This window comes from Pollachius pollachius (genome assembly GCF_949987615.1).
Source record: "Pollachius pollachius genome assembly, chromosome: 1".
In the NCBI taxonomy this organism is placed as follows: Eukaryota; Metazoa; Chordata; class Actinopteri; order Gadiformes; family Gadidae; genus Pollachius; species Pollachius pollachius.
Window position 1 is genome coordinate 2,850,874 of NC_136934.1, and position 17,261 is coordinate 2,868,134.

Sequence of the window (17,261 nt, forward strand, 5' to 3'; positions counted from 1 at the left end):
GAGAGAGAGAGGGCAAGGGATAGAGAGAGAGAGAGGGCGAGGGAGGGAAGGAGAGGGAGAGAAAGAGGAATGGAGAGAGGGAGATGGACAGAGGGAGGTGGGAAGCCTGCAAGAGCAAGTAGGACAGACAGACTGGCTCCTGACAGAAAGACACGCATAGTACACAGAGACGCCAAGCGATGAAGAGGAGAGGGTGCATGTTTGTGCGTTTGTATGTGTGTGTGCGTGTGTGCATGCGTGTGCGTGTGTCTTTACGTGCGTGGTGGGGGAGGGAGACCCGTAGGATACCAGGGCATCGACTCCGGATGGTGATTGGGTATCGAGATGAGACGTGATCCCAATTACACCAACAGCCTGTCCGCGCGTTCGATTCCCACCGGTGTGTGCTCCGCCGGCACCCCCAGGTTCTTGACGGAGACAATTACTCCTCCAGCAGTCCATCAGCCCACGACTTCTCTGACACACGGAGATTGGCGTAAAAATATTTATTATGGAGTACTGCTCTTATTTTATGCTTTGCCTTTCTGTTATTTTTCCTCTTTCTCGCGCTGGTGTCTCTCTCTCTCTGCTGGGGTGTCTCGGACACGGTCATGAGAAGATGAAAGACAATGTTATTTTCACACAATGTGTTACTCTAGCTAGATAACACTCGGGGTGATATGGTTAATCATACTTCATGAGGACCCTATCTAGATTATTATATAGCCTTATGGTCACAGAAGTGTGTTAGGGTTTATCATGCTGTATTCTTTTGAGGACAGCAGGGGAAAATGGGGTTTCATGCTATATGCATACGTTCTAGATGACCTTCATGCATTTTGGTTAATCTTACCCCTATCAGGAGCCTATCTAGATGCCTATCAGGGTGTTATGGTGTATCATGCTATATACTTATGGGGACCGTAGGGTGTTATGGTGTATCGTGCCTTATGGGGACACTAGCTAGATGGCTATCTTTGTGTTAAGGTTAGCTACAGCCCTACGGGGACACTAACTGGTGGAGTTGACACTCAGGGTGCTTGGATGAGTGGGAATGGGCTTTTGTTTGGACAGCTGTTAGCCGCCTGCACCACAACACATGCATGCACACTCGCGCACACACACACACACACACACACACACACACACACACACACACACTGGCACAGACTCACACACACACACACACCCACACACACACACACAAACACTGGCACAGACTCACACACACACTCTCACAGACTCAAACACACACACACACACACACACTAATCTTTAAGAGTGTGCATGTACTTAACCCCACTTTGCCTCCAGTGGGGGTAATAGAGAGGACACTTCATTGTGGGGGTTTCATCATTGTTGGGGACCACTATTGATTATCTCTGGCAAATAAAAATCTGTCACTTTAAATAGCTTCATAGTAGACCCACTTTTATGGATTTGGGTTTTATCAGTAAACCAAATAATGATCTGTTTGTTTGATTCATAATCCTTGTTTTTTTCTAGTGTATACCTTGCTTTTGTACTTCTGATGATAGCAAAGCTATCATACCTAGCATGTGGTCAACCCCACAACTGTTCAGCCTTTAGATGGCGCCAGACTCCCCGAAGCCCTTTAGTGTGTAGGCACTCTTTAAACCCGCGGCGGCCCTGTGTCCCTGCCACCGCGTTCACTCTCCCTCCCTTCCACTTCCCCTGAGATTCTTTCCACTGAGACGCCGCCGCTTCCCGCCATCTCCACAGCTGTCAGGCTTTTTGTGTTCTTTCACTAAGACTTAGCCAACGATGTGTGATCATTTATGGCTCGATGGGTTCGGCGGGTGAACCCACCTGGAATACCGCGCCGGATGAGCAAACCACCTGGGGGCCAGATGGTCGTAGAGAGAAATCTCTCAGCGCCTGGAAATAGGCACTTCATGACACATAGCCGTGCGGGTCTGGTGATGGTACAGCAGACCGTGTTATTCCTTTACTTTTAGTAGTTTTGGAAAGTAGTAAAGCAGTAGCAAAGAACTCAAGAAACATCTGCAGCCCCACACTTTAAGAGACGACAATCTCAAGTTTATTATAATTCTATGTGGTTTTCTGGTGCAAATTTATCCGTCAAATACGTGTGGTATATGTCACTAATAATTATGTAGCTGATGCAATAATCCAAAGCCTTATGCTTGTCATTAAGGAGCAGATAGAGGATGGGAGGGAGGGAAGAGGGAATTCTGGCTGTCTCCTGTAGGAGGCCTACAGGTATACTGTGGATCTTGGATCGAATCCGCTACCTATAGGTTAGAGTTGAAAACACTTAATGCTACACAATCCTGCGCTAAATATAAAGCTGTTTGTGTGATCTACCTCCAAATCTGGAAGATAGGCTCTTTAAGTGCCTTGTCTGGTTTCAGGACTCTGCTGAGCCCATACCTAAGGGCAGAGTTTACGTTAACCCTTCACACAACTAAAACAAGACCACCAGGTGTCATGTCCTTCTCTGGGAATCAACCGAGAGATGTGAGATGAGAAGCCCCAGTGGTCAGATTAGTCACCAACCACCAAACGAGGACCCAGAACTCCTCTTCCTCCTGGACTCTGAGAGGAATGTGGCGTTTTAATGCTTCAGGTGGTTTTCATGTCCCTCTGAGGCTGGAGTATATCAGAAGTGGTGAAACTGTCGCAGACCAGAGGGCTTCCTCATGAGAGAGCTCCAGGATAATTTGTGGCCCCCAGCGACTTGAACCCAAATGCTGGCTTTGAGACAAACAGATGTGGCGGCGGTGGTGGGGGTGGTGGTTGAGGTGGTCATGGTAAGATTGGACTTGGAGGTGTTGGTTGGTGCTCTGACACTCTTCCTCTGAGTATCACCCACGACATTGGAATGCATGAGCCATCACAGTCCTGACAAACAAGAACAGAAAGAGGGAGGAGAGACAGAGAGAGAGTGCTAGGAAGAGAGAGAGACAGAGAGAGACAGAGAGAGAGGGAGAGAGAGTAGGCTGGATGAGTGTGAGAAGGCGACAGAGAGAGGGGGGAGTGGAGGAGAGAGAGTTGCAAAGTATACAACAGTTGAAGAGAGAGAGAGAGTGACGGAAAGAGAGAGAGCGTGGGGAGGAGAGAGACAGACAGAGGGAGGGGGAGAAAGACAGGGGGAGAGGGAGGGGGTAGTTTAGCGACGCAGGCCATCTAGATTTAGGGAAATGAGAAAGAAGTGTGGAATGCAATAAAGAGCTGACACCTTTAGGGATGAAGGTCATTAGGGCTGAATGAGCGAAGCGCCCCTATTTGGACGCGCGGCGCGGTTAAGACCCGCATCACCGACGGCCACAAACAGATGTCTGGCTGCCGGCGGCTACACCACCGCCGGTGCTTCCAGAAAACAGAAAGAAATTATAATGATTTCCATCCTTTGCGCCCAGACAGGATGTTAAGCGAGACTAAAGAACAGGCTGAAATCCTCCAAACCCAAACGTTGCCCGTCACCCACTTTACCGAATCAACGCCAGCCAGAGGATTAGAGAACAATGTGTTTATGCAGCGTAGTGGAACTAGCACCAAGGACAGAGAACGTTCTTCCTTCTTCACACTTCTGGGTTTTCCACCTCGCTCGGTGAAACATTCCCCGAAGTGCTGGTTCAACGGCAAAAAAACGTAGTTGAACAGGGTTCCTGTGTTTTGTGGTAGCACCGTTTCGTTCCATACACAAACATGAAAACAGAGGCGTTCTCGGGGGATACCCTGTGGGTGGGCGGGAAGACTTATGAATCATCCACCGACGGAGGAGGAGGAGGCCTTGTCTGCAGGAACGCTGCCCGGCAGATCTCAGTCGCCTGGGACATTGCTCAGCCTCTGTTTCCTTGTTGTCTCAGCTGCTCATGATGCTTCAGAAACAGCAGCGGTAGCAGGAACCCGAACCTCAGAACCAACCGCCAGAACAGCACCACCTCTGGTAACATGAAGCGCATGAAACCGATCGACACCTGTGCTTATTTCTGTAAATCAGAAAAAAAACGATTGAACGGTTTATATTTTGTGGAAATGAAAACAGAACAGATGGATGGATTTGAGGGTTTTCTTACTCTTGAGACGGGTAATAAATCAAAAAAGTTATTTGGATAATTGTGAAGGAGATGAGTGCAGTTGTGGGGAGGGTGTTAATTACATGGTTTGTTAAAACTTCTCTTGAACACGGACCCCTAACCTGACCTTCTGTTTGGCATTATTACTCCTGGCCAAGCAGCTGGTCAGGCTATCAGGAAGAACGCTTATATTTATGGTAATTGCCGTGTAGCGTTGTAGTAGATGTAAGGAAGTGTAATGGTGTTGTGGTGCAGCGATTGTTGCAGTATTGCAGTGTAGTAGTTGTTGTGATGTAGTCATGTTGCAGTTGTTTTGTGTAGTACTTGTTGTAATGCAGTAGTATTGTAGCACACAGTGAAGCATCTATGGAAAGGACAAATGGTTGTTAAGTCCGTTCATACCAAGACTCAATAATAAAAAAGTCATCAAATGAAATATAAAACCATAGGAACTATAGTGGGCCGGGCGGTGATGTCACCAGAGAACAACGGGCCCAGCACCCAGAGCAGTCAGCCAGCAGTCAGGTGGGGGGGCGTGGGGCTGGGGAGACATAAAGAATATTGATGGGCTCCTCGGCCAGGCGTGACGTCCCACGGCAGCACTGGGGGGATTGAACAGGGGTTTGAGGGAGCGTCTCCGTCGCCCCGCGGCCCCGCCCACCATCCCTCTTGCTTCTATCTCTGTGACAGGCGGAAATTGGATTCAGTCGGACCAAAAGAAAATGGCATGGCTGTTTTTTTTACGTTTTTTTTTTTTATATTTAAGCGGGAAAGGTATCTGTCAGACGTACAGACTCGGGGGACCCCTGGACGGCCCGGACGCCCCGTGGTGTGTCTGTGTGTGTGTGTGTGTGTGTGTGTGTGTGTGCATGTGTGTGCGTATGTATGTATGTGTGTGTGTGTGCGAGTGTGATAGGGACCCTCGGTTTGGTAAAGTGATTTCTCGCGGTATCCAGATAAGTGTTTCTCTTTATTTTTTTTGCTTCCCATCCCAGACACGACAGCCATCAACCACCTTATCAGCTGTGAACACACCCGCCCCCCCCCCCCCGCCCAGCTATCTGTGTCATCTCCTCCAGCGGGTCACACAGAGGAGCCCAGGGTGGGAGGGTGTACTGCGGGGGGGGGGATAAGGATGTTCCCCGCTGTCGCTAGGAACATCTTTATCCGTCTGCGCTTTCCATTTAATTTCCATTTGGAAATGGAAACGATGTTGTTGTCAATTTTGTTGTTGTTGTCGATGTTTATCCTTGGTGCAAGTAAAGCGACAGGGCTAGATGACCGCTAGATAGCGAGCTAGATGACCGCTAGATAGTGCTAGGTGACTGTTACTTTTGTACTAGATATGTGCTAGATAGCATGCTAGATAGCGTGCTAGATAGCATGCTAGATAGCGTGCTAGATGTGTGCTAGATAGCATGCTAGATAGCATGCTAGATAGCATGCTAGATTTTTTCTAGATAGCTCGCTAGATTTGCGCTATATAGCGTGCTTGATAGCGCGCTAGCTATGTGCTAGATAGCTCGCCAGATGTATGCTAAAGAGCATGCTAGATAGCGTGCTAGATTGATCATCTTTTTGCACAGGGAAGATAAGATACTTAACCAGAAGTATCTTATCCATTGTCTAACATCAAACGTTAGGTATCATTCCAAGAATCCTTGACATTATGTCCTTGAATTTCAAACCTTCTGCTATAATGCAGCCCTAAACTGTAATTTATTTTCTGTTAAACGTTTTGAGAGTTGGTGTGGGCTCATCTCAAGGTAGTAGACTGTGAATAAGTGAGGGCGTTTCCAGCCCACAGATGAATGCTGCTCACACACTGCAGTGAGTATCATCTCTGCCGTTGGACTTTCTCCACTCTAAATCAAGGCAAGCTGAGTCCCTTTTGTGGTCCTGCTTGATGCAGCTCAACCTAATGAACACTGGTCATCAAAGACTCAAAGACAGTACAAACGAGAGAGAGAAACGGAAATAGGACAAGAGGAAGCGATGTATGGAGATGGAAGATGAGAGAGAGGAGAAAGATGGTGAAGGAGAGAGCGAGCTAGAGGAAGAGATAAAGAGTGGAATCAATGAACCAGAGTAACAGAAACAGAGCAATCTTCCGTCTCCGGCGAGGGCGGTGAAGGTGATCGAAAACGAAGGAAGTAAGAATCTCCAACATCTCCCGCCATCGATTCTTCCATCAGGCAGTTCATTCACGTCTCCCCTCTTCCAGGACATCCCCTTTCCATGTTTGATGTTCATAACTCATACTTTATCGCTGTCCTCTGCCCCCCCCCGCTGTCTCTTTTCCCGCGCGGCCGACCTTGCTGCAGTTATAACGGATCAATAATCACCTGTATGGGCTGCTCTCCACGCCTGGCAGCGCAGCGTTGATTATGATTCATACAGCCCCATGCGACTCCCCCCGGCCCGGGCCCGCCCCCTCCCCCCTGGATGGATGAAGTGAGAGAGACGGGGCTGTTATTTGATGATCTGTGGCGCGGAGGGCTTGGCGACTGTAATGGAGGCCATTTCTTGGACGTTTACTTCAATACGGCGAGATGAAGATTCATAGAAGATGAAGATTCATACCAGATGAAAACATATGCCCCCCCACTATTCAGTATTTACCCGCAACCCAGATTCAGTCTGTGAACGAGGAGGAGTATTACTTTGTGTGAGTGTGAGTGTGTGCAGGAGTGTGTCAGCACGCATATGTGTGTGTGTGCGCGAGTGAGTGTTTGGGTGTACGAGTGAGAGTGAGTGTGTGACCTACAAATCTGCGCAAGCTTGATAAAACCCTCTGGAATGAAAGGGGAGGCATGTGCGTGCTCCCTGGCCGGTGTAAGGCGCGCTGGGACCGCTGAATATTTACCACTGCTGCACTCCCAGTGCCCCACGCTGCTCCATTATGCAGTGTGTTTATTATCCAGAAGACAGGGAAACAGATTAATATGTCCGTCCCCCTCACGGTTCTATTTGTTTATATTGGTTAGCAGTAATTATTTACAGCTGTTATCTTGATGCAGGTATATAGATCATTCTTTTATTTTCCACGCATCATAAAGTCGACGTGTTATATTTTGCCGCTTATTGTTCACTCTGTGTCGTTATATTTATTCATTATTCTATTCTGTACCCGTCATTAAAGCTATCGGCGCTACCACTCCAGATTACTATGCAGATGTGATTGTATGTTCTATTTTGAAATAGCATCATTCGATCAGATGCCGTCGCGTTGAGATGAACGCTCTCTCCGGAGGGTTGCGACCAAGACAGCAGCCCACAAAGTTACAAACAAACAAGCACACACAGACACAAACAGATGTGTCCCGAAGGCACAGACGTGGCGTTTGTGTGTGCAGAGTTGTGATGCTGTTCGACGTGAGCAGCATGGCAGCCGTCCGCCTTCAGAGCGACAGAGAGACCGCGGAGCCCACCACAGAACACATGTTAGACGAGTTGTCTCCTCCTCCGTGTGGTCTCTCCTGTCCCGCCATATGGTAGAGTCTTAGCACACGCTCCCCCCCGCCACCGACGACCGATCCCTCTCCCCAGCAGGGGGTCTCCTGACAGATAACAACGATGTCCTCCAAAAGAGAACTTTGAAAGTTACACTTTGGAACCAAAGGAGGGATGGGGAGCAGTCCGGAACCAATGGAGCAAAACGGTTTTACATCTTTTGTCCTCCCGCGGTGATGAAGTGAGAAGTAATGACATCATCTGTCAGTGGGTGACGGAGGTGATGGGGGCCCGGTAGTTAAAGAGAGGAAACGATGTCGCAGCTCACAGAATTTCATGGACATTTTAGCATTCTGTCTTCTTCTGTGTGGCTCTTTTGTTCTTTTCTGTGTGTACCTGGATGCTCTCTCCGTGCCTCCAATTTGTATCTGAGTCACGGACTAAGATGGACGTGGTCTAGTGGCGGTATTCGATGATGGTGGCTGAAGCAGTCAGGAACACAAAGTCAGAAATTGTTTCTTAAACGTAAAACAAGGCGTTAACCTTGGATAGAGCTCATGGGTTGAATGCACCGTGCTTTTGGAGAAAATAAATCACGATATTGTGAAAGTCGGGTGGCGGGGGGAAGTGGGGAGAGGGTGTATTTATGTTAATAGGGCTCTAAAGTGTGACACTCAGAAGAACATCCACCTTGAGCCGCCTGCAGTGGGCCTGCTGAGGGGTTGAGGTGGCTCCCCGATGGATCCTCCAGCTGCTGGTCAGACAGGGCACGACCGCTGATGGAGAGTGCATGTGGGCTGTAACTCTTCCTCGTATTGATATACAGACCCGGCGGCTGGGCAGGTTTTCCCATCAGGGAGAGAAGGATTTGAGGTCGCTAGCAGTGAGGGAGCTCATTCACTCCTCTAAAGAGACTGAGACCAGAATGAGCGCCTTCAGGAAGTTAAAGAACGTTTCTGGCACCGGGGGGGAACCAGGGTTCTCGGTTGTCGGGCTGGGACTTTTAGAACAACTCGGTGCGACAACTCTGTGTGTAGCAAAAGAAAAAAAAAAAGAAAAACAAAAAACAACTTTCAAGTGCCGCCTTCGTTCCCCCTCGCTCAATAGCAGGCTTACTGCTTCGATCGGTGGTGGGCCGGGGGCGGCTCGGTGCCAGCAGGTTTGGACCGTGCAGAACTCACCTCACATTACACCATGGCAGCTTGCATGTTGGGTCGCCCCTTTGAGAACGCTACAAACAAAGTGAGCGAGACCGACAAAGCGGCAACAGTCAAACTGTGTCAAGTCTGCTCCCAGAATGCCAGCGACCAGCTGCGTTTCCATAGCAACCCAGTCTGCGGGTTGGGGGGGGGGGTCAAGGCGAAGAGTGGGAAATCGGTTCTCCCAGGGTCACACACACACACACACACACACATTCTCATAGTCCTCCGAGGCCCTCCCTGTTTAATAAACACCAGCGCTGCAGCAGGTACCTCTTCTCAGCCCCAGCACATTATCGATTCTGCCAGGGTTTCCTCTTTCTATCTTTCTGAATAATGGGGGATAAGTTTTGTGGCCAGAGCCACAGATTGTGGCACAAAGCCGGTCTTGGTCTCACCGGGTTGTCTTGCTCGTTGGCTCCATGTGGACGGCAGCCAGGCCTCAGAGTGAGAAAGCCAACCATCCGCCCAGAACTAAAACCCCTTGCAGCCGCTCAAAGCAATTTTCTGGCTATTTTGTTGATTTAATCCCTAGTTTGTGATGCTTGGCCACAGCAGTGTGACTTAGTTTCCGCGGTTGCTGTGTAGGTGTCTGGTTGTGTGTGTGTGCGTTTGTGTATGCTTGTGGTGGGCTTATGGTGGTGTTTATGCGTACTTGCAGACTGTTTTGCATAGTGTGTGTGTGTGTGTGTGGGTGTACATGCTGGTGTACAGGCTAACGGATGTGTCTATGGGTTTTTGCACTCCGTTTTGCATAGTGTGCGTGCGTGCATATGCATTTGTGTCACTGTTGTGTGTGAGCAGGCTTATGGCTGTGTCTATGTGATCTTGCAAACTGTTTTGCATAGTGTGTACATCTGCGCGTGTGTGTGTGTGTTTGTTTCCCACATGCATGAGCGTGGCACGGGAGAGTGGTGCGGTGGGGGAGTCTGGCTGGGCTGGGGGAGGGGAGCGTGGGGGTGGGGGGGGGGAGGGGAGGTTAGCTCCTTGGCTACCCCCGAGGGCCAGATCGTAGCTTAGCTTCCCATCAGCGGGCTGCATTAGTCACATTAGCACTTCCCCGGCACGTCCATCAGAGAGGCACCCAGCCCTGCCTGTCTCACCCAGGGACACGGAGCCTGCGATGGGAGTTGGGGTGGGACGGAGGGGGCGGTTCAGGCTGTGGAAGCCGTCCAGGCAGAGAGCCCTCCGAAGGTGCTCAAACCCAGCAGCTTGAAGGGATTGAGAGGCTCCCCTGCAGATGGGTTCCTGAGCAGCGAAGCCAGCCAAGAGAGAGAGAGACCGATGATCGCTCTGCTCCCGTGTCAGCCCGGTCTAGAGGCTTCTTCCAGCAACCTTTCACTGAACTGGAATCAAATGTAAATCCGCTCAGACGCGAGGCTCACGCTGGGAGTAAGAAGGTTGAAATGTGCGCTGTGGTTTTGCTGCGATCACAACCAGGGCCTTTAAAGAATTATTCACGCTAAAAACCACTGAGACTTGTTTGATGTTCGTACCAGTTGCCATTAGTCTTCTCGGAATCCGAGCAGCACATGGTGGGTTGTGCAGGTAGGAGTGTCAGCGTCTCGAAAGAGGTGTGGGAGACCTGGACTGAAATCATCTCGACAGTTACCACAACCCGAGTCAGGCAACACAACAAGACCGGATATCTGTTGTTGCTGTGTGGCATTTTCCCTGTTCTGTCTCAGACACAGTGAACAGTGCAGCACTGAGGCCAAGAAGTTCAACTCAAGCCTTCATTTAACATATTGATAGCCCTGTCATTAAGAAGAGAAAGAAAACTCTGTTGTCGTCTGAACATGTTTAGTCCAGACAGGGAGAGCGCTCTTTAATTGAGCAGTATAACAAGTTTATTTAATCTCAGGATGAAAGAGTTAAAAAAAAAAGAAATGGTGGGTTGTCTGAGACCATAAATACGAGCATCAGCAGATTTTTGTTTCAGGCCGTAACTTTTTGAAAGGAGACCTTGTGTCTGCACCAGGTCCTTGTGAAACAGCACCAATAACCTCAGGTGTAGGTAGGGAGGGTCACGTTACTAAACGAAAACCGCTGCCGCTACGGGGGTGGTGCGGGAAATGCTGAAAACGAGGGAAAGTTGCAGACCCTGGTCGCTTTCAGCGTCTTTCCACAGATGTTCCAACCCAACTACCTCTATTAATCTTCCAGGAGAAGGGCTGTGGTTTTGGCTTGCTGGGGGAAAACTGTGTTGAAGGTCCAACTATTCAAACGCTCCCTTACTCCCACCAATGCAACCATGCAGGTGTTACCTGCTGTTCATGGCAGCCTTTGGCAGGAACCATTGTTCTGGGAGTCAGCCCTCTGAGCCTCAAGGTTACCCACAGCCTCTGATTTAATTACAGCTCTCAGTTCCTCAGAGGACCGGCAGGAAGCATGACCGTGATGATGTCATCTACTGAGTGTCCATCTCCAGGTCCACGTTGCAACAACTCTCCGCCGCTGGAAGTTGGTCCTTTGTTGAGGGACGGCAGTGGAAGGTTAATTGCTTTTGTCGCGTGGAGATTCTGTGACATTTCGCTGTGGCTATGGTCCCTTGTGTTCATGATGGGGAGGGGCGGGGGAGGACTTATGTTGTTTCCATGCTCTATGGCAAGGGCACGCCAAGGAATAGAAGGGCAGTTTGGTTCTGTGTTCTGAGAGTTGTTTGCCTAACATTCGGAGAGATATGTTTTGAAACTTTTGTTGAATTATCCGGCTACATCCCAGCTCTGTTATGTGAGCTGATCTTTCTAGCATCTTGCTCTGAAAGTGTTGTTGATAAGATGGTGCTGTGTTGTGCTGTAGTTCTTTTTTGTAAGGAAGATGGGAGCGTCAATGTGAGCCTTGGCTGTAAAATATGTAGCTGATTGATTTTCCTTATATGTTGTTGCGTTTTTGTGTTTCATTGGTAATTTAAAAAATGCTACCACCATTTCTATGAGAAAAGTCCGAAATCGCGATCCCTAACATATACCGCGTTTGCTTATTTTTCTCAAAGGGCTTCAAGGATCCCCGTTCCACCCCATCCAAGAGACGAGACCCCAGAACAGCCAATCCCTCTCCATCTGGGCCGCCATCGTCTGTGACAGGCTCCCGTCGTCATGGGGATGAAGAGCGCCCTGCGGGGCCTGGTGGGCTTGGCCCTCCTCCTCCACCTCTCCTCGGCCGGCCTGGTCAAGAAGGTGCTCCGCCACCGCCGGGAGGCCCTGGCTCCCCAGTCCCAGGAGAACTTCACGCTGCCCCACCCGGACCAGCCCGTGGTCTTCAACCACGTGTACAACATCAACGTCCCGGCCGCCTCCCTCTGCTCCGTGGACCTGGACCCCCCCACCGGCGGCGGCGGCAGCCCCGAGGGCAAGCACAAGAGGGCGTCGTCCGACGTCCAGAGCACCGAGCGGCTGGAGCAGACGACGGACGGCGACAACCAGATCGTGTTCACGCACCGCATCAACATCCCCAAGCAGGCCTGCGGCTGCAGCAACAACAACCTGCCCGACATCAAGGACATCCTGAACCGGCTGGAGATGCTGGAGTCAGAGCTGTCCGGCCTGAGGGAGCAGTGCAGCAGTGGGACGGCCTGCTGCGGAGCGCCAGTCACGGGTAGGAACATCATGTCCTAGAGGAGGCTCCATGGTGGACAGTAAGGGCCCTAGAGGAGGCTCCATGGTGGGTAGTTAGGGCCCCAGAGGAGGCTCCATGGTGGACAGTAAGGGCCCTAGAGGAGGCTCCATGGTGGGTAGTTAGGGCCCTAGAGGAGGCTCCATGGTGGGTAGTTAGGGCCCTAGAGGAGGCTCCATGATGGGTAGTTAGGGCCCTAGAGGAGGCTCCATGGTGGGTAGTTAGGGCCCTAGAGGAGGCTCCATGGTGGGTAGTTAGGGCCCTAGAGGAGGCTCCATGGTGGGTAGTTAGTGCCCCAGAGGTGGCCTTATGATGGTCATAAGCTTGAGGTAATGATTTCTGGCTAAGATGCGGTCTGTATTGAGTTTGCATGTTCTCTCTATGTTTGGGTGGGTTTCTGCCAGATATTTTTAAAGACAAGCAGGCTTGGCTTGTTGAAGACCTAAATATTGCTTGTAGTGGTGGATGATGAGGTTGCATGACCCTGTAGTAGACTAGTATCCTAGTCCAACTTTACCCTAGTTGTTTCAACTTTATGCTGCAATATGCCCCAGTACCCCTGTGATCCAGCCCAGTAGCAGTAGCAGGTTGATGAATGTTTGTATCCTTGAGGTGTCCGGGACAAACACTAACCTCTCTGTCTGCCCTCAGGCGAGGTGGCCACCAAGCCCTACTGTAACGGCCGAGGGAACTGGAGCAGCGAGTCCTGCGGCTGCGTGTGCGAGGTGGGCTGGAAGGGACCCAACTGCACCGACTCCGAGTGCCCCAACGACTGCCAGGACCAGGGCCGCTGTCTGGACGGCAAGTGCGTGTGCTTCGAGGGCTTCGACGGGGACGACTGCAGCCTGGAGGTGTGCCTGCTGGACTGCGGCGACTACGGCCAGTGCATGGAGGGCTCCTGCCAGTGCGCAGAGGGCTTCATCGGGGAGGACTGCTCCCAGACTAACTGCCTGAACAACTGCCTGGGCCGCGGCCGTTGCGTGGAGGACGAGTGCGTGTGCGACGAGCCCTGGACCGGGTACGACTGCTCCGAGCTCATCTGCCCCAACGACTGCTACGACCGCGGCCGCTGCGACAATGGCACCTGCTACTGCGACGAGGGCTTCAGCGGGGAAGACTGCGGCGACCTCACCTGTCCCGGCAACTGCAACAACCGCGGCATGTGCGTGAACGGCCAGTGCCAGTGTCACATCGGCTACGTTGGCGAGGACTGCTCCAAGCTCACGTGCCCCGACAACTGCAACGCGCGAGGGCACTGCTTCAACGGCAAGTGCATCTGCGACCCGGGCTTTGAGGGCGAGGCCTGCAACATCCTCTCCTGCCCGGACAACTGCAACCACAGGGGCAAGTGCGTGAACGGGGAGTGCATGTGCGACGCGGGGTACCAGGGTGATGACTGCGGAGACCTGTCCTGCCCCAACAACTGCCTGGACCGCGGCCGCTGCGTCAACGGCCAGTGCGTGTGCGACCGCGGCTTCGCGGGCGACGACTGCAGCGTCAAGACCTGCCCCAAGGACTGCATGGGCCGCGGGGAGTGCGTGGACGGCAGGTGCGTGTGCCTGGAGGGCTTCACGGGACCCGACTGCGGAGAGCTCACCTGCCCCAACAACTGCCTGGACCGCGGGCGGTGCGTCAACGGTCAGTGCGTGTGCAAAGAGGGCTTCGTGGGCGAGGACTGCAGCGAGAAGACGTGCCCCAACAACTGTATGGAGAGAGGCTACTGCGTGGACGGGAACTGCGTCTGCTTCGAGGGCTTCACGGGGGCGGACTGCTCACTGCTCACCTGCGCGGGGAACTGCCAGGACCAGGGCCAATGCATGAACGGAGTGTGCGTGTGCGACGAGGGATTCATCGGCGACGACTGCTCCGAAGGTGAGATACACGATGGAAGGGATTCAGATGGAGTTGATAGAGCAGGAGCTGATGGTCAGGCGTGCATCTTTGGTACTGAATAACTAACTAACAAGCTTCACTCATAAGATAAGAAGATACAATCAGGAAGTGATTGATTTACTAGCATTCCTTGTTTGCTAGATTTATTTACGCATCAAAGTATGCATCAATTAATATTCCCCATGAGTAAGACGATATTCTCAGATAGATGTTCTAAAGTGTAGCTTATCAACATGTTTTGGAAACAGCATCGTCTGTGGAAATGTATTCATGGTGCAACTGATACCAAACAACATGATACAATTTCCAACATAAGAAGTAAGGTTGAAAATCCGAAAGAAAAAAAACATGAAATACTACTGTGTACTAAACGGAAGATTCATCTTCCTATTCGTTATGTCTTCTGACAATTCTACCTGGAGAGACATTAGTACATGGCAGCTTACCTTCCTCTGAGTGAGCGATTCTTAGAACGATGGTAAACCACATATGCTCTGTAATTTGCCATGGGGCCTTGTGCTCAGTGTGAACTAATGATTTGTTTTAAAATGTGTTCTGCAACATTATGGGGAAAAGTAGGGGAAAAGCCTCTGTTTGCACACGAATACCCACCTTGGCCCAGAGAGTAGCATCTGGTAGGCCTCGTAATTCCCCAGATCAAAGAGGGTCTCGTTGCACTGGAACATGTTAATAGTGGTCTTAAGTTTTAAAGACCTCTGTGGTCATTCCCATAGTGGGCTGCTGTCACACACTTACATTGACGAGTAGTGTTTCATTTTGGCATGTAGTCTCTTTACTGGGCTCTCTTAAGGGAAGGTTCTGTAGGAGTCTGCTGGTAAAAACATAAAACTCAATCTCAAAGTTTCTCAACCCTTTGGAAGATTTTCTTTTTTTACAGTTGCAAGTACAAATTATTAATTTGACTGATTTTCAAGATGCCAAAAGGCACTTTACTATGCAATGTAAAAATCACCCTTCCTATCACCCTTCAAGTGAATTGCGACGCTAACCTCCCCATCTCCTCATGCTCCACCCCCAGTCTCACCCCCCAAGGACCTGACGGTGGTGCCGGTGAACCCCGAGACAGTGGACCTGTCCTGGGTAAACGAGATGGTGGTGACGGAGTACCTGGTCACCTACACGCCCACCGCCATGGGCGGTCTAGAGATGGACATGCGCGTCCCCGGGGACCAGAAGGTGGCCACCATCAAGGAGCTGGAGCCCGGCGTAGAGTACCTGATCAGCGTCTACGCCATACTGAAGAACAAGAAGAGCATCCCCGTCAGCGCCCGCGTGTCCACACGTAGGTCCACCTCCTCCTCCTTATGAAGGCTGAATGTCATGCTGATATGTGTTCCTCCGAACCTCCTAGGTCCTCCTCCTTGTCCTTATGAAGGCTGAAGGTCATGTTGTTATCCGTACCTCCATACCTACTAGGTCCACCTCGTCTGACTTATGAAGGCTGAAGGTTATGTTGTTATCCATACCTTCATACCTACTAGGTCCACCTCGTCTGACTTATGAAGGCTGAAGGTTATGTTGTTATCCGTACCTCCATACCTACTAGGTCCACCTCCTCTGTCTTATGAAGGCTGAATGTCATGTGGATATGTGCTCCTCCGTACAAAACCCACTGGTTAATTTCACATTCAAAGTGTGTGATGTCAAAGACAGAATATCAAATGGTTATTCGGTGCCTTTACATTTTCACGACAAGACTAGGGCCAGCTATGTAGCACAAAAGAAGCATCGAGAGAACAACTGTTAAACACTTGGGCTGCTTATAGTTTAAAACTAGTAGAGAATGCATGCTGCAACATTCGCCGAATGTATGAAATGTGTTGGATGCAGAACCTGCATCCAAGACCAATGATGTCTGGTGGGGGTCCTGGTCACCGTTGTACTCTGGAGAACACGTTGCGTCATGACAAAGCTCACGTGAACCCCTGACCTCCTCAGATCTGCCCGAGCCCGAGGGCCTGAAGTTCAAGTCGGTGCGGGAGACCTCGGTGCAGGTGCAATGGGACCCCCTGGACATCCCCTTCGACGGCTGGAACCTCATCTTCAGGAACACCGTGAGTCCAGATCCTCTATCTCCATCGCCGCGCCGCTACGTCATTAGCATGGATCCCGTGTAGCACAGAAGCCAGTGGAAACTCGAAAAGCCCACCACAGCCTGTCATTATCTGTGTTTGCCTTTGGAAACCCTATATGTCCCGCCGAGCGTGGAGCTCCGATTTGAAACTCAATAATTGCCTAATGTGTGTGCATGTGAGCCGGAGTAGCTGTCGTGTGGAAAACAGCTTAGCAGTACCCGGGCGCAGTCAGCAGTTGCACGTATCAAAGCTTTCTAGGCCGACGGCTCTTACGGCCCGACCGGTAATTGCCGTGTTTGTTGAAGGTTTTGTTTTCTTTCTGAAATGCGTCTAAAAAATCTCCCCCCCTCGGTACAGACACCAGCAGAAGGCGCTGTGTGATGTGGCATGACACCTGCGCCGGGGCTGCTGGTGTCTGTACCAAGGGGGGGAGATGCTTCGAGTCGTTGTGTGTTGTTCGGCAGAACAACACACAACGACTCAAAGCATCTCCCCCCCTCGGTACAGACACCAGCAGAAGGCACTGTGTGATGTGGCGTGACACCTGCGCCTGGGCTGCTGGTGTCTGAACCGAGGGTGGGAGATGCTTTGGGTCGTTGTGTGCACACAACGACCCAAAGCATCTCCCACCCTCGGTACAGACACCAGCAGAAGGCGATGTGTGAGGTGATCTGACACCAGCTCCTGGGTTTCTGATGTCTGTACCGACGCTTGAAGATGGTTTGAGCTTTTGAGTTGTGTGTGGTTCTGCTGGCAGAAAGAGGAGAACGGGGAGATCCTGAACAGCCTGGGCCAGCCTGAGACCACCTTCGAGCAGTCAGGCCTGGGGCCGGGCCAGGAGTACGAGGTCAAGCTGGAGGTGGTGAAGAACAAGAACCGCGGGCCGCCCGCCTCCAAGAACGTGGTCACCCGTGAGTCTGCCCCCGGATTTAATAATGCCTTAGGAGCTGCTTCAGGGTCTC

General features: G+C 51.1%; 1 protein-coding gene across 2 annotated transcripts in view; it reads left to right on the forward strand.

Annotated features, from left to right (window-relative positions):
• Nucleotides 1-11,793: 11,793 nt before the first annotated feature.
• The window catches only part of tncb (tenascin Cb), a gene marked incomplete at both ends in the record, with an annotated part of 32,265 nt that continues 26,797 nt past the window's right edge, over nt 11,794-17,261 (forward strand). For both annotated transcript variants that reach the window (XM_079738946.1, XM_079738947.1), the window contains 5 exons: nt 11,794-12,292; nt 12,962-14,182; nt 15,243-15,506; nt 16,163-16,278; nt 17,057-17,210. In XM_079738946.1, coding sequence (XP_079595072.1) covers nt 11,794-12,292; nt 12,962-14,182; nt 15,243-15,506; nt 16,163-16,278; nt 17,057-17,210 — 2,254 coding nt within the window. The remainder of the gene's footprint in view (nt 12,293-12,961; nt 14,183-15,242; nt 15,507-16,162; nt 16,279-17,056; nt 17,211-17,261) is intronic.